Source organism: Paroedura picta, chromosome 6 (genome assembly GCF_049243985.1).
Source record: "Paroedura picta isolate Pp20150507F chromosome 6, Ppicta_v3.0, whole genome shotgun sequence".
Classification (NCBI taxonomy): domain Eukaryota; kingdom Metazoa; phylum Chordata; class Lepidosauria; order Squamata; family Gekkonidae; genus Paroedura; species Paroedura picta.
In genome coordinates, this window is record NC_135374.1 from 86,865,810 (window position 1) to 86,886,194 (window position 20,385).

Genomic DNA, 20,385 nt, shown 5'->3' on the forward strand with positions numbered 1-20,385 from the left:
TTCAGCTTTATTCATATGGAAGTGTGTCAAGCATTTGATGACTTTAATTGTTTTTTTGGGGGGTGATTATATGCTATTTTGACATGTAATGATCAGAGATGCTAACATTATTGTAGATATGGCTATATCACAGCTACGTGTTATTGCTGATGATCTTCATTGGCTAAACAGACAACAAGAAAAGGGAGGAATTAATTTAAGTCACATTTTCTCTTTTCTAGTCTAGAAAATATTTGAGAACAGATTAATTCTGCATTCTAAAATTTGAGAGACAGTATGCTGTCATAGTACATGTAAGAATAATTTCAAAATGTATTACTTTGCAGGCTAAATATTCTCTGTGTTATAGAAAATGCAGTTGTAAGAGTTTGACATTAATGTGGCTGGATCTCACCTATTTCAAACTGGTTCAATTGATATCTGAACAATATTTTTAACGTTAGGGCAAGAATAGGCTCTGAACTGAAACTGAACCCAATTTTGTAATGGTTTGACTCCCTGTTGTTCAGTTATCTGCCTGTGTAAGATAACTTGATGCTTAAACTGGGAAATCCAAAGGCTCCCAAACCTTCATTAATTTTCATTGGACAAAAACCAGTTGTTTCTTGATACCCATTAAGATAAACAGAAGCTTCATAGGATTCTGGTTTGCCTTTTACACAATTCTAATTCGTCTCAGTTGGGTTGCATCAGTGAACAGATACCACAGATACTGACTTTTCGCAACACACTTGAAAACTAGACATGAACTACTCATCCAGATGTTAGAGAGAGCAGGGGAGAGGGGGCATCATGAAGTGCTTGGGTTTCACGTGCACATTTATGACTAGCAAAATTGAGCACATTGATGACATCTTGAAGCATCCTGTTTCCTGTTGCCGAAGAATGGTCTTTCTACCAATTATGTAATCAAGAACATTCTAACTTAAAAGTAAACTTTTCATATCTCAACTATCCTTAATGCAGAAAATCTTCTATTTTTCCAGTATTTTGTGTTGCCCCCAAAACCTGAAGAACGGATCATAGATTTTGGCATACTGAGTGCCACAGAAACAAATAGCATTTTGTTTGCAATCATTAACAGCAATCCAATTCAGGTAAAGTGATACAAAAAATGTTCTTTTTGGTATTTAAACAAAAACAGTTTTATTACTGAAAGTGTTCCATCTTTTTTCAAGCTGGCTATAAAAAGTTGGCATGTGATAGGAGATGGATTGATCATGGAACTTTTGACTGCTGCAAAAGGCAACAGAACTTCAATACTTGCAGATCTTCCAGATATAGAAAAAGCCAGTGCACTGGATAAAACATCAGTAAGTAACAAGCTTTTTCTGTGCTCCAAATACTAGTTGTGTATAGTATATGGACTAAAGGTGCTATTGATATTGCTAGGCCTGCCATCTAAGCACACTAAAGAGCAAATGTCATTCAATTCAGTGTAACTGACTTATAGGATGCAGAAAACTCTCTGCAGCCTGACAAAGAGCTGCCACAACGCTGATCTTCAAAATCATCTGTTTAGGGACTCTTTAAATGCCTCACCCACCAAGACCCTTTCCAGGTAGCAGAGGCCACATCCACACCACCCGATCCAAGCCGATGCAGGAAGAGAAGTCTCTCAGAGGCATCAGCTGTTTGCTAAGCAGTTTATAACACTCCCCCAGCCTGACTAAAGAACATCTAGATTCCTTTAAATGCCTCTGAGCCCAAATTGATTCAGCTATACTCACTCAAATCCGAATCACTTTACCATAACTAGGATTCAGATGATTAAGGTACGTCTTAATCATTTCCCACCCAAATTGTACTGAATTTTCTACGGTGGACATCCTAGTTTTGCCCAGTCGCTATCTTAGAACCTTCATTTCTCCATTGTGAAAAGTGAATCAAGGCAGCCTACTACAGTGGGATGTTTAAATTAAAGACTAGCTTCAAAGCCCTTCCTAAGAACGGGCCTTGAAAGGACCCCCGGCCAGGCAGCTGAAGGTGGCTTTGGGCTGCACCTCGCAGCCGGGTCAAGTGGGGCGGGCGGGAGCTGGCCAGCTTGTGAGGAGGCCCAGGACAGAGCTCCTTAGCAGGCAGTCAGCAGGCCAGGAAGCCTTCATTAGCAGGCCTAGCCTAGCAGGACAGGAGGCTCTCGTTAGCAGGCCCTCCACCATGACCTTTTGCCCAGGGCCCCTCTCCTCTTACCTGCTGCTGGCTCCAGGCACTGAGGTGCGCCTGAGAGCAAAGAGACTAGAGTCCCGGGATGGAGGGCGGGAAATGCAGGGGCAGGGCAAAGCTGGCTGCACCCTGATTGGCCCTATTCCAACTTGGACAGCCAGACACATTCCACCCCCCAGGCTATTTCACAAATATATAGAGGAACCATGGATAAGTATTACAGACCATTTTCCACATTGACAAATACTATTTAAATGACATTATTTTGTGCAGCTAACTTGAAAAGCTAGTTTTTTTGCTGCAAAAATAAAGATAACAAGGTGGAAATACAGGAGGATGATTACAAGAAGGGAGAAAAACATATGGCTCAATAAATCTTACAGTTAACAGAAGAATTCCTATGTTCCCACTAAAGGTTAACATTAAACATGAAGGGAAGTTCTTGTCTTTAGAATCTTTAATATCATCACACTAGATTACCAGGCAATGTCTAGTGCCATTGCAAAACTACTTCTGCTGTGTAATAATTGCATACAACCAAAAAATTCAAATAGAATGCAAAGTCTCTTGGAAATAGAATGGAGGAATATACTGGAATTTGTTGGCATCTTAAAACCTAATTAACATCTTATTCTAACATAACCTTTTGTGGACTAGTTTGCATCTGATGAAATTTGATCATCTGTAGAAGAGAGGGCGGTAATCCCCAAAAGGTTATGCTGGAATAAAATCTTGTTAGCCTTTTTAAGATGCCCCTAGATTTCTGTTTGTTGTTCTGTACCTTTTGGTATTGAATCCTTTTAAGATAACTATTGATGTGACCTTCCATTATACGCTAGAAGACTGTGAGATAAAGCAGATGAAACCAATGTATATTTCTGTGTTACAGGTAACATTGATGCCAAGTTCATATACTGTATTCAGAGTAAGACTGTTACCGAAAGAACTTGAAGGAATTCATGACGGTGCAATACAGATCATAACGGATTATGAGGTATTCCTCAACGATATCGGTCACAAAAATGATACAGCTGATGATAGGAAGAAATGCAGTTGGCTGTTAATTGTTGTGCTGTAATAACAATTTCTGTGTATGATTTTGGAATGTATACATTTGTCAGTATGTAACTTTGGGAAGCTTCAAAAGCTGTTTGATCATTGAAGCTGTTTGATCATTATTTTAATTTGATGTGTCTGTTGGGTTTGTTTTGTGTGAGTTAATCTTATACTTTACACAAATAAGGTATATGAGAATGCCATCTTATGTTGTTTAAAATTAATAAATTGTAGGTTTCCCAAACAAAATTGTGCATATAAGTGCAAACACGGATTTGCATGTTTCTTGAAAATGAATCTTACTGCAGGTTGAACTTGGGAGGTGGAAAGTCCTTCAGTATATACAATCTTGAACAAGAATTACCTTTGCTGTTATATGCTTTCAAGAGGGGAGTCATCTCATTTTCCCTTTTGCCATTTGCCTTCCCTAAAAATCCCAGTGATCTCTTCCCTTTGCTACCTTCCTTTTCTCTTTTCCACCCACCACCCGAAATCTACCTTTATTGCTCCTTTGTCTTTAGCTTTCCCTTTCTCTGGCAAGTTCTAGCTGGAGAAAACTGCAGCCCTGTTGCACAGGGCTGGCTGCAGGGTTGAGTTGAGGTGGGGAGCCCACAAGAACTTATGGATGGCACTCCCATTTCCCTGGATCCCATGCCCCACAGTACTTATTCTTAATCTCCTTGTGGCAACTTTTTCTCTGCTTCCTTCTATCCTTCCCACCCACCAAGCAAACCTAGCTTTTATCTTCCCTCCCATCATTCACTTAATTTATAACCTGTCTTTCTCTACAGTGAGGACTCTAAGCACTTTATAGCATTGTCTCTTCCATTTTACCCCACAACAACTTGATAGAATATATTAGGCTTAGAGTGTGTAACCTGACCAAAGTCACCAGTGAAGTTCCACACCAGGGCACTGCTTCTATTATATAGGGATTTTTCATATTTTTAATTTCAGATTTTTAAAGTAAATCTGGGGCTTTAAAAGGGTTTGTAGAAAGATCTGCCTTGTCTGTTCATAAACTCCAGTCTCTGGATTGAAGTACCCACAGATTTGACCATGCTGAAAATTAAATCTGACCACACTGAGGATGAGATAGATTCCCATGTCTTCATTTATGGCCTAGCAGATGCTTGACCTAAAGAGAAGTGAAGCACTGTTGGAAATTCTTTAGTTCAATGTTTTCTCCATATATAATTGTGGTACAGTGGTTAGATTGTTGGACTAGGACCTCGTTGACCCAGATTTGAATCTGCCAATGTCACACTGTCAGCCTATCTTACATCACAGGTTGGTGGTTATAAGGCTAAACTAGAGGAGAGAAGATCAATGTCGTTTTGAGTCCCTATTGGAGAGAGAAGAGCAGGAAATAACATTTCAGCATATAGAGTTTCAGGGCTCATCTTGTAATACTCAGTTGTTAAAAGAATAAAACCTGCATCCAGAGGCACCTTTAATCTTTTTTTCTGGGTATAAGCTTCATGTGTGTGTACATTTCATCAGCAAATACCCTGACCTGCAAGCCCAATCTTTTCAGAACTCAGAAACTGAGCAATATTTGGATGGGAGACCTCAATGGATTTGGATGGAGTTCCTCCAAGGAACACTAGGGGGCATGAGTTGGAAGCAGGCAATGGCAAACCATCTCCAAATGTCTCTTGCCTGGCTGCCAGATAATCCTTGGATCTTCTGGCTACACTGAACAAGCCATACAATAAATAAAATTTCAGAAAAGGCTCGAGGAATTGTTCTACAAGCAGTAAAAACTGGATTTAAAATGTGCCGATTAGTCTTCTAAACTTTTTTTCCTCCTTTCCGCAGATTTTAACCATTCCTGTGAAGGCTGTAATTGCTGTGGGCTCACTTACATGTTCCCCAAAACATATCTTCCTTCCACCTTCTTTTCCCGTAAGAAAATTTATTTGGAAGAATTTCTAACAGTTCCTTTTTGCTTATTCCTGGCCATTTTCTTGACTTTTAACAGCCTGTAAGAGACAGAGAGCAAATGCAGGCAGAAAGTGGTTTGCCCCTGCTGCAGGAGTTCTTCCCAGCCATAGCATGAAGAGCATGAAGCTGTTTTGTAATCCCCTAAGCTTGGTTTCTCATTGATGCTTATCTGGGGAATAATTGTATCAGTATTAGAGTTTAGAACTAGTAAATTCTAGCTCTGCCAGTTGCTTCAGATGCCATAATTCATGGGCCACTGCTGCTGGAATATGAAACCACTGCTGCTTTTGATTCTCCCACACACCCTCACAGTTGGTTATAGCAAGTAAGGGAAAGGGGCAAAGACTCATTCTACAAGCAAAGTAGCAATCTATAAACAAAGCTGGATCCAAGCCACTGCTTTGCCTGTAAAGCACTGCTAAGTCACAAGAGCACTAGTTTCTAGAGTGCTGTCTTAATGAAGAACTCCATACAGTGTATCTCTTTTAAAAGATTTCCCCCCAAATGGGGATTTTATTTATTTGGTGATAGAAAGGTGTGGGGGATGCCATTTTATTAATGACACCTCAAGCTACTGTTACCCCCGCTTGGATATTTATTGTATTTGGCCAAAGGCTGTTATATTCAATCACACAAAGCATAAAAATTATTAAAGGTAAAAGAATTTCCAAATGTTCCCAGCTATATTCTGCCTGCACTGAGTATGCTCAACATTCAGCTCTTTTCAGCATTGTACAAAGTGTATAAGAAATTTTCTTGTGGACTGCAGAATATTTGCACAAATGCTTTAACTTGAATCACTGGTAGAATATGTCGAATAACGTATCCAGATGTGTCAGTGTTGGAAAGACCTGAATGATGAAGACTGGAAGAAAATATTGTTTTCTAGATGTTCCTATAAAACAAAGCAATTTAACAACTGTGGGTGTAAATATATATATGGAAAGCAATACAACACTTCCCTCTTTTTCCCTTAGGGCAAGACAGTTCATCAGAGTTTAAGTATCATGAGCTCTTTTTCACAAAAAGTAAAAATTCAGCAGATCCGTTCACTCTCTGAAGATGTTCGGTTTTATTACAAGAGATTAAGGAGTAACAAGGACGATTTGGAGCCAGGAAAAAAATCCAAGGTTTGAGCTTGGAGTTTACCCATTATTAAGCAACTCTTCTTAAACATATAAATTTCTCAAATTTTTCCATTCCTAAGAAAGTTTTGTTTAATTCAATTTGTGTCTTGTGATATTTTTCAGATAGCAAATGTGTATTTTGACCCTGGTTTACAGTGTGGGAATCACTGCTATATTGGATTGCCTTTTCTGAGCAAATGTAAGTGATTTTGATTTCTGATGTTTAGCTTTTTGAGTATTCTAAGTATTGAAAATGACTGTCTCTTCTCTAGCTGAATCTAAATTGCAACATAGTATGTCTATGCAAGAAGATGCATGGGATTCAGATTGGGATTTACACGAGAGTTTATTCAGAGAATGGATTGGAATAAGGGATCGTGCAGGCCATCGGTGAGTGCATTTTCAATTCTAATTGTTTTTTCGTTGGGACTGAGTTTTAAAGAAAATCCAACTGCTTGTTAAAATAGTAAAACTGTAGGCCTTGGCAACAAGTGGTGGGCAAAAATAGGAAGAAAAAGTGTTCTTAGTGTAGGCAGTGAAAGAATTCCTAAGCTTCCCAAATGAGGTTAGTAACAAAGGTCCTTTGGCTGCAACTGTGACACTGAAGGAATTATCTTAGTTTACTGCAAATTGCCTTCATGGCTGAGAGGAAACATTTATATAATTCTTTAAAATTGTTCAGCAGCCTGACAGGCACAGTTTGGCCCAACTATCTTGGGTTTGAGAGCTAAGCAGGGTCAGCCATGGTCAATACTTGGATGAGAGATCTCCAAGGAAGAACAGGATTACTATGGCAAACCGCCTATGCTCATCTCATGCCTGGAATGTCCCACGGATGGGGATGTCATAAGCTGGTTGTGGCCCGAGGCAACTTCTTCTTAAAAGTTTTCAGGGCATCACCAAAAGTAAGCTTTTGTGTGTTTAAATGAACTGGATTTTGGTGCATTGAGGAGGTCTTGAAAATGCTAACACACACATACATCTGTGGCATTCAGATTTCTGAAAACTGATTGCACAAGTAACAACTTTAACTTGGCCTGATGACCGCTGTATTTGATTTCCAAGAAGATTCTTGTTGATTCTTTCCGAACTAGGTTTGGTGCCTGAGCAATGTCCTTAAACTTGTTACTTCATTTATTGTATGTCTTTCTTGCTGAGGGTCAAGACAGATTACAAAAAATAAAGATCAGTTCAAGCCCACCGCACAGCCTCCAGTAAGGAACGCACTAGGTCTACAGAACTAGAAAACAAAATAACAAGGCATAAAAAGTCTCTAAGTCATCAGCTTAAGGCGTTTAATTTCCTTGAAAACATGAACTGATGCAGCATCCTTCATCATCTTGGATTAATTTAGAAAGTGATTTAAGCAAGTGTACCTTTAGTAGTTGGTACACAGAATTCTCTTGTAGTGGTTTAACAACCCCCCATTTTGTTTTAGTGTTAGTTGTGTCTCTTCCATCTGTCAGTCTTCACAAATCAACCACATGCAGAATATGGAGACAGTTTAAAAAAAAATAAAGGTCGTATTAAGCGTTGATATTGACTAATTCCTATATGCATGAAGTATTACTTTTTTCAAAGTTTCTTGATGCTAAATTGTGTTATTTATCCAGATTAAGCGCTATGTTTGAAGTAGACACTGATCTACAGAAGGCTGTGGCATCTAAAATCACAGCAGAACTGGTCTGGCCCTCTTTACTTGGCTCCACACGCTATTTGGATTTCTCCCTTACCAACACAAACAGTTCATCTGTAAGTCCGGTTCATGTTAATGCAGCGCTAACAAAAAAGTTGAAAACATTTCTGACACTGGAATAGTAAATCTGAATTGAATTTTGTTCCTCTAGGAGGAAGAAATTCTTCTTGAAAATCCATCAGATCTTCCCGTTTTTGTTCAGTTTCTTCCCATAGCACTGTATTCCAATCCATCAGCCTTTGTTGATAAGCTAATTGGACGGTAAGCATCCATTTATTAATACCACATAATGCAAAGACAAGCAGTATAGTACCATAAAATACCATATTATATGGTAACAGTTGTATTCCGCACTGACAAAAAGCCTGTAATTTTTTAACCCAGATTAGTAATCAAAATATTGATGCATGGTATTTACAAAATTCATAAGTATGCCTTACTGCTGTTATGTTGTTTTAGGTTCAATTTGAGTAAGCCAACAAATTTCAATCTGAGGACACTAGAATTTCAAGTCTTTAGAAACTGTGTAAGTAACTTTATCAACCTAGCTTTGTTTTATCCAGATCTTAATGTGGAACCAATGAGGTATGGTAGTTTAAAACATTGACTTGTGTCCCATAAACTCTTTAAGTAGACTTTGGCAAGTCACAGTGCCTCAGATTCTCTCCCTCACTGCCATCCACAGTATTATTATTTATTTAACCTTTAGGCCGCCCCTCTCCAGAGTGGTCTTGGGGCGGCTTACACAGTTTTTTTACAGTTTCATAAAATACTGCTGGCCATCAAATATGCAAGTTCTGAGATAACCAAGTACAACTACCACTACTGGCTCTCAGAGAAGTACTGAAATATGTACCTGCAATTATTACTCCTTATTCAAACTCACTCTGGAGAGCTGCTACCAATTTGAGCAGGCAGTCCTGACCTGGGCCTATTATGCATGGCCGCTGAAATGGCAGCATGGAGAATGCGGAGGAGGAAGAAGCAAAGCAAACCGCTTACACACGGGATGGAATGCGAGGGCGGCAAAATCCAGAGTATCCGATTATGCACGCGGCTACTCTGGAGCCGCTTCTGGTTGCGCCCTGGTCCCGGGAAGCTCCACTTTCTTCCGCATCTCGCTAACACGGATTTTCCGGCGGCATACATTGACTCTGCGCCCAGTTGCCACCTGCAGCATGCATAATTGGTGATTTTAGCCGCCGCCATTCCACCCTGAATGCGGACCTTCCACTCCGTGCATAATGGGCCCTTGATGGACCATTGATCTGATTCATTTTAAGGCAACTACATGTGTGTTCACTTTAATGTACCTCAAGTAGCATCTCTTTTTTTGTATTTCCCTGGTGCTGTACATACACAAGCAGGGTCCAGGTAGAATTCCAAACCAGGTCTGACACTATACAAAGAAGAGTGGTTAGTTTTTATACTCAGCTTTTCTCTACTGTAAGGAGTCTTAAAGCAGCTTATGATAGCCTTCCCTTCCCTTCCTTTCCCCACAGCAGGCTCATGTTCCTTACTTCTTGACCTTGAAACAAGCTTTGGTTTTACAATGGATTAATTCTCCTGAATGCCTCTCCCATTCTTTCCCTTCATGTCTCCCCTTATGTCTTCATCTCCCTATATAAATTTGGATTGTAAGGTCCTTGGGGCAGGGTTCTGTCTTGTTTGTTACTTTGTAAAAGTGCCCAGTACACAGATGCATTCTTTCAATAGACAGTATTTAAGTTATTCATAAATGTAGTGATAGGGAAAATTATACAAGGTTACTCACTTTAAAATTTTGTGTTCCTTGATTAAGGGCCAGACTTTGCAGAGCTCCACAGGATATACAGAAGGATTGTCACGGCAGCTGGTTTTAAATGTGATTTTAAAGCCTGGTGAGAAGAAATTTGTCAGAGTCAAATTTACTCCAGTTCTTAATAAAACCGTATCGTCACTAATAATTGTCAGGTACTGTATGCCTCCGAAATTCTTTGAATTATGCTTTAATTATGACTTGAGGAGCCCAGGCATGGCTTTCATTTTAAAGTTGCATTTTGACTGGCTTCAAAACTAAGCATAAATGAGACCGTTTATGCACTGGGAACTTCACTGCCCTGGTTCCCATGCAGGAGCACAAATCGGGGGGGCAGATGAGGTGCACCAGGCCAAATGCTCCCCCATGTGGGTGCAGGAAGAGGTGGGGCAACCTGCCACGTCTAAAACTCCAGCCTGCCGCCTGGCATGAAACCTCCAGTTTGTAAACAGTCTGAGTGAGGCATATCATAAATTAGGATTAGGGAAGGGAACTGATAGAATAGAAACATGAGCATGCTTATTCATGTAGTTCTTTGATTTCCCCCCCCCCCTACAGAAATAATTTGACTGTAGTTGATGCTATAATGGTTAAAGGGCAAGGAACAACGGAGAGCGTGAAAGTTGCAGGGAAGCCGCCCGGCCCAGGAAGCTCGTTGCGCTTCAAGATCACGGAAGCCTTGCTGAAAGACTGTACTGAAAGTGAGTGTGAAAGGGCAGGGGCGGAGGGGTGCCTTCTCTCGCTGCATTAAGAAGGCACGTGAGACTTTTATTCCAGTTACCACACGGTGGACAGGAAGGCTGATTTGGCCGCCGGCAGTCACTCAGTTACCTTTATTGGAATATCAGTCACAAAAATATAAGAATTGAATCAGCCACAGCGGTAAAATCACAGTAAAATTGAAAATAGGCTGGTAATTGAGACGACTGACTATTTAAACTATTGGAGGTAATTAATAGAATCACCACAGCAAACAGTCATTATTAATTTTTAAGTCTATGTTAGATTGGAGGGGGGGGATCTGTTTTTAATCTGTGCATTTTAACCTTGATGATCGGACTGTTAAGTTTTGTCTTTGCAACCTACTGTTACAGTGTTAGCTGCCTTGAATCTGAGGAGATCAGGCAGAAGAGCAGTGTAATAACCTAAATTACTTTTTGTCCAGCAAGGTCTATTATTCATGAATTATTGCATGGGCCTGAGGAAGGGAGCAAGTGAGAGGGCTTTTTAAAGAACTATTGGAGCCGTGCTGATGCCTGTCCTTATTAAATGAACATGCTGCATTATCAGAATCTAATCTTAATTCTTCTGTTTCAGAAACCAAATTAAAGGAACCAAATTTTACACTGAAAAGAACATTCAGAGTGGAGAACACAGGGCAGCTTCAAGTTAACATAAAATCCATGGAAATCAGTGGATATTTATGTGAAGGATATGGATTTAAAATAGTTAACTGTCAAGAATTTGCACTAAGCGCCAATGCCTCTAAAGACATTGTTATGTTGTAAGTTTGCTTATGATGGAGATGGACACTTTTTAAACTTATGCCAGAGGGTGGGGGTTATATTGCCTAATTCCATTATTATATTTAGGAAATTCAAATGCTATCTGTGCAGAGCCTGCTCAAGTGGCTTAAATATTAGAGAATGGCCTTCATCTTATTTTTTTTTTAAAGAAATTTGTAGAACTGTTTTCTCCTGCCATGCTAGTACAGATTATGAGTAGCCCAGTGAGGAACAAAAGCATGAAACCCCCCTGCTCTTGTTAACAGCCACCAGGCATAGTGGTTAAGTGGATGCTCCATATTCAGTTTGTCACTTAAGGCTGAACTTAAGGCTGTGAGTTCCGTGACTGAGAATACAGTCTTTAGTTGCATGATGGCCTGATTCTGTGTAGGGATGAGAGTCTTCAGCCTTCTCCTTTTGCCATTTCACCTGGACAGACACTGGTTTCATGTTATGAAATCACCTAGGGGTGAAGGATTAAAACTCGCTTCTGTGCATCCGTGCAGTGGTCCAAATCAAAATGAGGCCTCCACACATGCGATAACATGGTTTAATATTTGACTTGACATCAAGGGATATGAAAATTCCTTCCATAGTCATCTGTTTATGACATTTGTTGAAACAAGCAGGACATGTCTGAGAGTATGAACAAATCATCATTCTCCAGCGTCATAACAGCTTGTTATTACAACTAGGTATTAAGTTGAGGGATTCTTGTTGAGATGCAAAAGCTGCATCAGATTTGACAGACACTTGTTCAGACATTGCAAATGGCTGCCTACGAAAAATGTTTGCTGCTAGAATAATCTGAAGAGTACATAATAAAGTAGTGGACAAGGTGCTTGGAGTTTTGTGATCAGAACTTTTTAAAAAAACACACACAATGGCCCAACTCTTCATGGGTGAAAATAAAATGGCTCTTTTCCAAGGCAATAGACAGAATAATTATGTCTTCAAGCCAGTTCTGAAGCTTGGATCCTGTCCAAGCAAGGGCAGCAAAAGCAGTCTCAAAACTATGTGTAAATAGGTGGTTATTGCCATTAAGACCAATAAACACCAGTATAGAAAACCCGAAGTATAAAAAAGTGCAGTGGCAACCATTAGTTTTAAAAGAATCCAAGTGCCCCCCCCCCAAATAAATCACACAAAATCCTCACTACACAGCAGCCATAATTTGTTGTTCAACTCTGAAGGATAAGTTGGGAGGTGATAATGAACTCTGGGGTTACTATTGCTTAAGCTGAACACACAAGTCTGTAGTAGGCTAATTAATGAATGTACCTATTCTCCTTCACTTTACAGGTTTACACCAGATTTCACTACTTCACGAGTCATTCGTGAACTGAAGTTAATTACATCAGGAGGCTCGGAATTTGTGTTCATATTAAATGCATCCCTCCCGTATCATATGTTAGCGACTTGTGCAGAAGCCCTGCCCAGGCCTAGCTGGGAGTTGGCCCTGTACATAATTGTCTCAGGAATAATGAGGTACTTCTGTCTTGTGTCTACATGATGACGCTGTTACTAGCCCAGGAATGAAATACGAGGAAATATGCTGTTTTCTGTTAGACACAGGAGTTCATAGTGTTATCCGGGCACAGTGGTATTACTTCGGCTTTTGCACAAATAACCACGATGCCCAGAAACTCGTGTTCTCCGGATTGTCTGGGTCAGTTCTGAACCAGGCAGTCCAAAGGCTAGACCAGGGGTGGCCAGACTGTGGCTCTCCAGATATCTCTAGACTACAATTACCATGAGACCCTGCCAGCCACAGTTTGTCTATCTCTGTGCTAATAAACCAGTACTTCCTGGAAAACTGTAAGAGAGAGAGTGTGCGTGTGTGTTAATAGAAGATAAAGCAATGCTTGTCCGAATGAATTTATTGGCCCTTCTTGTACAGCCATCAGCACTTAGCAGTGAAGAGTTCTGGATAGTCCTGTCCACAACAGCTCCTTTACAGTTACAGTGTTGATATTAAGTATGCCACCACAAACTCCTTAGAGGAAGAGCGGGATAAAAATATGATAGGTACTGCAGTGTTAACTCCTGGTGCAAAGCCATATGCCAAGAAAAGAGGCAGCTAGTAACTGACCTTAGAGTGTGAGAAAGCAAGCATCTGATTACTTAAAGAACTGTCTACAAATGAGTTAGGGAGGAGCTGAGACAAGGTGGTGGGAGATCCAGTTTCATGCTGCAGATCCAATTTCAGCAGACCCAGTCGATGGGGAAGCTCTTAGGAGAAAACTGACCCTCAGTTTGTGTAGGACTTGCTGAGCGATTAAACCTTGCTCTGCTGGGAGTCCCCTGACTTAGCCATTCGTGGCAGCTTGCCACTGCCCAAGGCTCAACAGCTCACAAGTTATTACATAGACTTGTTTACTGTTTTTCTTGTTTACAGGTTTAAACCTGCTTCTGCGATCCCGTGTTAAAGCTTGCTTTTCTGTTTTAATTGCACATTCAGTAATAGGCAAATATGTGCATATTAATAGCGTCCACGTCAGTTGTACTTGGGATGAGGATGGGGGCGTGGCTCCTCTTGGTTAGCCAGCAAGTGATGGCCTTCCCTTTATTTTCCGCACTAAGCCTGCAAAACCACTGATATTTTCCTTGTCTCTTACAGTGCGCTCTTCCTTTTAGTCATTGGAACAGCCTACCTTGAAGCTCAAGGAATCTGGGAGCCATTCAGAAGGCGACTGTCCTTTGAGGCATCCAATCCTCCCTTTGATATGGGAAGGCCGTTTGATCTCAGGAGAATAGTTGGAATTTCATCTGATGGAAAGTAAGCCCTTGCTTGTGAACTGGATGTTTGCAAAGTAGCCTTTCTCACCAGTCTAGATAAGCTAAATAAGGGAAGCAGCCAACAGCATAACAATCTGAGCAGAGTACACATGCAGCAGGTTAACACATAGGACTGGTGGAAAATGGCTGTTCAGGCTGTATTATCATGACAAATATGACCAATCTAGTTGCTGAAAAGCAGGACATAAATGTCACAAAGTCCCTTTCTCCAAAAACGGTATCCCAGTATGTGTCATACATCCTGCCAGGTAACACTGCTTCATATGTAGGATTTCATACTTTAAAGCATGTTTGATACGAAATATGTAAGGACAAACGTAGCAAATGGTGTGAATGCAAGTCAGTCTCAGTTTCTGCCAGGAAAAACTTCAACTTGCCAGGCATAGCTTGCATGTGCTTTTTACTTGAGTGTTTATGTTTTAGAGTTTAAAATAATATACAGATGTCACCCTTTGATTAAATCCTACATAAGTAGAAGAGAAATGCATTAATAGAGGAAGGGCAATAAAGGGAGAATCTGGGAAGGATGACTACATGGAACGATAGAGCGTATGTAACTCCATAAAATATTTCAAAATGGGGTTAACCATGAATTTTGTTTGTGTCACCTGTGTAAGAATTATTTGAGGACTGGTTCTGGAAGGCCCATTCCATTATACTTAAGAAAACTAACCTTTTTTGTCTCTTGAAGCTTAGTGTACAGGGCTAATGCAACCCGTATATCCATAGTCTGTTTAAATCAGTTCTTGCTATTTCCTTGATTAAATTGTTGCTCAAGGGCATAGCTCCATCTTGCAAAGCATTTGCCCCGCAAGCCATCTAAACCCAATTGTTCTCCTTCCAGCTTGAACGCACTTGGATCAGATTCTAACCACAGCTCCTCCAGAGGGATCTACGGACCAGGAAGTTCCTCATCACGATCCAATGCAGGAAGCCATAAGCAATGCAATTCAACAGCAAGCCTACACAGCAGTAGAAATTCAGTTGAGGCCGAGATTGTGAAGTTTAAAAACAGTCCCAGTGCTGCTGGCAGGACTTCCACGCAGGCAGGATCTGCGCAGTCAGTGAGCAGAGCGGGTTCCCTCTTCCTGGACTCCAGTGCTGCCACTCAAAATCATGCAGCAAGCAGAAAATCCAGGGGGGCCAAGCAAAGTCAGCATTCCAACCAGCAGCACGCTCCAGTTTTACTAGAGCAGCCGTCACCGCCACCACCAGCAGTGCCTCAGCCACAGGATCAGCAGACTGAAAATGCCCCGACACCGTTGCAGCTTCCCAGCCCTTCACATTCAGAGTGTGTCAGCAACACAAGGCACAGCTCAGAGGACTCTGACCTGGCTGGCCTTATAGAAACCATGGACAAAGACTTTGATCACCCAGAATCCCCCTCCCCAGAGGTGTTTACAGAGCAGCCCCCATCGCCAGTAGCAAAAAACAAAGGTAATAATAAACTCCTGCTTTACCTGATGAATTCTCTTGTGGAGCAGTTAAATTTAATCTGCATAAAAAGCTGAAGTTGCTCAGTGAACATCTACTTCCTCTTTCAGCTCTCTAATCTTGCTGTTGTACCATTCTTAGATGTGCCTTGATGAACAAAACTCTACAGAATACATCAGGCTTTCTCAGCCAGGGTTTCGTGAAATCCCGGGGTTTCTTGATGGCCCTGGGAGAGTTTCCGGAATGGGTGGGAGTTATTATATATATATATATATATATATGTTTTAAATTTGTTGAACACTTATTGGGTGGTATGACCATATATTGTCATGTCGACCCAACCTCCCTCCCCAAATGGCCAATGATGGGCCTGGAGGGGGTGGGAAGGGGAGGGGCCTTGGGTAGGTGTGTACACAGCTATGCTTCCCAACCATATCCTGCACGATTGCACCACTTCTGGGGTTTCGCAAATCCTGAAGAATGTTTCAGGGGTTTCGCAACAGTAAAAATGTAGAGAAAGACTGGAATACATATTTCACAAAGATTTTTCAAATTAACATGTATCTTAAGGTGACCAGATTTTAACGTTGGTAAAGAGGGACACCATTGACCTGGCCGGGGGGGGGGGGGTCTTGATTTAAAATTTGGTCTATATGGAGCAACAAAAAGTTTCATAGAATGCAAAAATAGTATTTGAAATATATATTTTTTCAACATAAGTACAATTTGCCAGGTACCCCCAGATGTCCCTCCAAAAGTGGGACAATCTGGTCACCTTAAAGTATCTGTTCTTTTGCACTGTCATGGCTGACTGATGAACTTGGGAGAGATAAGTGTCATCGCAGAGAAAGTGTCAGCTAGCTTTTGTGCAAAGTAGTGTGGGGAGGGGAGCTTCTGGTCTTTCCTTTTATTGTTGTTTGCCTCAGCAGGCTGATCAGAGTAACCCTGGGCTTTATGCAGTGGTCACATTTTTGGCAAAGTGCGTAACTTGCATAAAAGTGGCTGCTAGTTTTATTTTTAACACTGCAATTCCAATGACTTCTAAAATGTGCATCAGAAAGTAAATGTGACTACAGAGGATTTAGAGCAGAAATTCAGATAGAGCAATATTATTGAAGCATTTTCATGTGGATGGGTTTAAACTATAATTTCAGCAAACAGTGCAGCTGTTGTTAAACCTAATCAACAAATCTGTGCCAGAATGAATCAGCAAATGTTCCTGAAAGTAACGCTGTCTTGGGAGTGGTTTGTACACATCTGCTTGCGAGGAGGGTAGAGGTATACAAGGACTCTGTTCTTGTGACCTGAAGGCTAGTGAAAATGCCCTACTTTTCATTGCGAGTTGATTGGGTAAGCAGGTTCACCTGGATTACTTCAATATACACAGTAAATCACTTCAGGTTTAGTCCTAGTCAGTATGTTCAGTCCTGCTTCTTTACTTAGCAGGTTTGCCAGGCCAAGCACCAGCAACAGATGGAGGGGTGAATCCAGGGGTGACCGTGGTTGGCTCTAGGAATCCTTGGAAAATACCCATTCCTAGAGCTACCCGCTTCCATGACATGCCAGTGCAGAGACTGTCAGCAAGCAACAGAGACTGTCTATGGGAGACTTTCTGCCATAATGGAAGGCCTAGCAACCTTATCACTAACTGTACAATGCATTTTTTCCGGGTATGTCTCATGGTCAGGTTGACAGAGGGTTTTGTGTTTCCCAGACACATGAAGGCCTAATTCAGATCAGGAGAGAAGGAGCTTAGACCTCGCCAGATGTTGCTGTCCAAGTTCTAGTTGGTTCCAGGGAGTAGTTGTTTGCCTTTCTGGGGGAATTTAATGTGTCTTGAGGGACTACACGTCAAGGACAGATAGTGGCTCTGAGGGGCCATTTCAGATCAGGTGTAAGCCAAGTGGGCTAAGTCTGAATGGGGCCCATGCACACCTGGGAAGTACATAACCCATAGACCACATTTGTCACTCCAGTCTCATGTATCTGGAGAGAATATACTGCCAAGCAATATTTTTGTAGCTATGTGGTGAGAGGTGCAAGAATGCAGCCAAGAACAAATAAAAACTAGTCCTCCAGAGTAGGCAGAAAGTTTTAAAGTACTTAGTTGATTGTTGTGAAATCTTTATGAGCAGCATCTAATCTCACACTTCAAGTTTTAAATCTGCTTTACTACCCAGATGGGCAATAGAATTTTGAAGAGTACATATGACTGATAATTTACCTGGAAAATGATATAATAAAAAAGACACCTTTATTTTTAATACCTTTTTATGGAGTAATGGGGGTCACAACATGATCCTTTGTCCTTTATGAGCCTTTACATTGTTTTGTGTCATTTTTTTAGTATTCTTAAAGCTAATAATTAAAACCCTAAAGGTACATTTAATAAACTATACCAGGGGTTTCTCAATTGTGTATCAGTTGACCAGCTCTTAGTTACCTTTCAGTACTTTATGGCCAAAAAACCCTGCATGCACATCAGTGACCAATGTCCATGGAGGTTAACATTAAGTGAATAAATGTATTAGTTTGTTTGTTTATTGTATTTATATACCACTCTCCTATGAGCCTCTTGTGGCGCAGAGTGGTAAGGCAGTGATATGCTGTCTGAAGCTGTCTGCCCATGAGGTTGGGAGTTCAATCCCAGCAGCCGGCTCAAGGTTGACTCAGCCTTCCATCCTTCCGAGGTCGGTAAAATGAGTACCCAGCTTGCTGGGGGGTAAACGGTAATGACTGGGGAAAGCACTGGCAAACCACCCCGTATTGAGTCTGCCATGAAAACGCTAGAGGGCGTCACCCCAAGGGTCAGACATGACTTGGTGCTTGCACAGGGGATACCTTTACCTTTTTACCACTCTCCTCTGTGGCTCAGGGCAGTTTACATGGAACGCGAGAGAACATGAAATAATAAGTACACCATAACTCAGTAACAGCATGTAATAAAACAGTGGGAACAATAATAACAGTGGTTCAGTAATTGGTTGAACAACATTCACATAATTATCCCATGATTGGTCAGTTCAGAGTTCATGGGGAGAGGTTCTGGGGGCCCAGTAAATGCTATTGGTTCAGTCGACCTCAACCAAATGCCTAGTGGAAGAGCTCCATTTTGCAGGCCCTGCGGAATTTTGCTAGTTCTGGCAGGGCCTGGATCTCTTCTCATTCCACCAGATGGGGGCCAGGACAGAAAAGGCTCTGGCCCTGGTTGAGGCCAGGGATCACCAGCCAGTTGGAAATGGCAGAACATAGAGCTCTTTGTGGAATATAGACAGGAAAGCAGTCCCTCAGGTACACTGGGCCCAGACCACATATGGCCTGAAAGGTCTAATGGGTTTGATACCACTGATATGAAAATACTATGAAGTATAGTTTTAAAAGTATGTTGTTTGAGGCACAATGCACCAGGAAACTGTTTTTTTTACAAGCTAGTTGCAGTATGCTAGCTAACATTTGTGGGCTTACCATAGCTTCTGTTAGAGCTATCCCTCATAGATTTTGCCCCAGGAAAATCATTGTGATGAAAGAATACTTTTAAAAACTCACTGAGCCTGTCACAAATTAGAGCTGTGGCTAATTTGCAGCTGCTTTTATCACTCCAGGGAAAGGGAAACCATTTCAACGTAAAGCGAAGCCACAGAAGAAGCGGGAAGAAAAAGAGCGAAGAGGAAAGGGAAAGCAGCAAGAGGATGAACTGAAGGATTCCTTAGTGGATGATGACAGTTCTTCAACAACCACAGAAACCTCCAACCCAGACACAGAAGCACTTCTGAAAGAGGTAGAAAGTTGTGTGGAGCACTGAATGAATGAGATAATAGGACCTCCACAGGATCCTGGGAAGCAGAGCTGTCTGGCATTTAGTTGACCCTTTTTTTTCTTGGTGGTGCTTTAATGATTAATTAGTTGTCACGCTACATGAGGTGACTGGTGTTCTAGTAGTGTGTGTAAAAGCTACGAGGAACTTTATGCTAAAGTCTCTCAGGTGACAGGTTTGTGGGTTTGTACTTTTCTCTGGTTTCTGCTAATTCTGTGCTTGAAATCTACCAGACCAGCATTCCTTTATGTAATTCCTGACCTGTCAGTTTCGCTCAGAAATGGAAGCTCAGAATCAGAAATCCTTTATTGGCAAATAAAACTATCACAATAAATGTCAAAGTTGAATAAAATGACAGAATGAATACAAAGAACCCAAAAGGAAAAATAACAAATATGCAGCAGGTTGTCCATAACACTTATAAAACTTCATGGCATCTTGCAAAAATTTAGCCACGATTGCTGTTATTTCAGAGTTATTATTCAAAAGGAAGGAAACCGCAAAAAGATCAGGAGGTTCCCATCTTACTTGACAGAATGTGGCTTAAGTTTTGTGTGTGGATACATTTAATCTTGTGAGCCTCTTGTGGCGCAGAGTGCTAAGGCAGCAGACATGCAGTCTGAAGCTCTGCCCATGAGGCTGGGAGTTCGATCCCAGCTGCCGGGCTCAAGGTTGTCTCAGCCTTCTATCCTTCCGAGGTCGGTAAAATGAGTACCCAGCTTGCTGGGGGGTAAACGGTAATGACTGGGGAAGGCACTGGCAAACCACCCCATATTGAGTCTGCCATGAAAACGCTAGAGGGCGTCACCCCAAGGGTCAGACATGACCCAGTGCTTGCACAGGGGATACCTTTACCTTTACAATCTTAAGTTTTTTAAATGTTAAATTTTTTTCTAGACCTCTAGTGACATTAGTGACAGTCAAAATGAATTGGTGGCCTCACTCAAATTAATTTGGAACTTTTAAATATTTTAAGCAGCAAAGAAATTAGGAACTCAAACTCTATGAGCTTTTTGCTGCAAAGGAAACTGTGTCGTAGCCCAGCA

At 41.2% G+C, this 20,385-nt stretch overlaps 1 protein-coding gene and 1 long non-coding RNA gene across 2 annotated transcripts in view; one reads left to right on the forward strand and one right to left on the reverse strand.

The window, feature by feature from the left end:
• The window catches only part of TMEM131 (transmembrane protein 131), an 88,240-nt gene that overhangs the window by 56,694 nt on the left and 11,161 nt on the right, over positions 1–20,385 (forward strand). The window contains exons 16-32 of the mRNA XM_077343452.1: positions 987–1,097; positions 1,179–1,313; positions 3,053–3,157; positions 5,041–5,127; positions 6,144–6,296; positions 6,417–6,492; positions 6,566–6,683; positions 7,907–8,045; positions 8,141–8,250; positions 8,449–8,515; positions 9,791–9,942; positions 10,346–10,488; positions 11,105–11,291; positions 12,595–12,780; positions 13,913–14,071; positions 14,936–15,528; positions 19,128–19,303. Coding sequence (XP_077199567.1) covers positions 987–1,097; positions 1,179–1,313; positions 3,053–3,157; positions 5,041–5,127; positions 6,144–6,296; positions 6,417–6,492; positions 6,566–6,683; positions 7,907–8,045; positions 8,141–8,250; positions 8,449–8,515; positions 9,791–9,942; positions 10,346–10,488; positions 11,105–11,291; positions 12,595–12,780; positions 13,913–14,071; positions 14,936–15,528; positions 19,128–19,303 — 2,697 coding nt within the window. The remainder of the gene's footprint in view (positions 1–986; positions 1,098–1,178; positions 1,314–3,052; positions 3,158–5,040; positions 5,128–6,143; positions 6,297–6,416; positions 6,493–6,565; positions 6,684–7,906; positions 8,046–8,140; positions 8,251–8,448; positions 8,516–9,790; positions 9,943–10,345; positions 10,489–11,104; positions 11,292–12,594; positions 12,781–13,912; positions 14,072–14,935; positions 15,529–19,127; positions 19,304–20,385) is intronic.
• On the reverse strand, positions 7,398–14,996 carry LOC143840214 (uncharacterized). Its single transcript, XR_013232067.1, has 4 exons — positions 14,765–14,996; positions 9,764–9,866; positions 7,670–7,760; positions 7,398–7,533 (listed from the first exon to the last, which is right to left on the reverse strand). It is a non-coding gene; the product is annotated as an uncharacterized LOC143840214 (long non-coding RNA).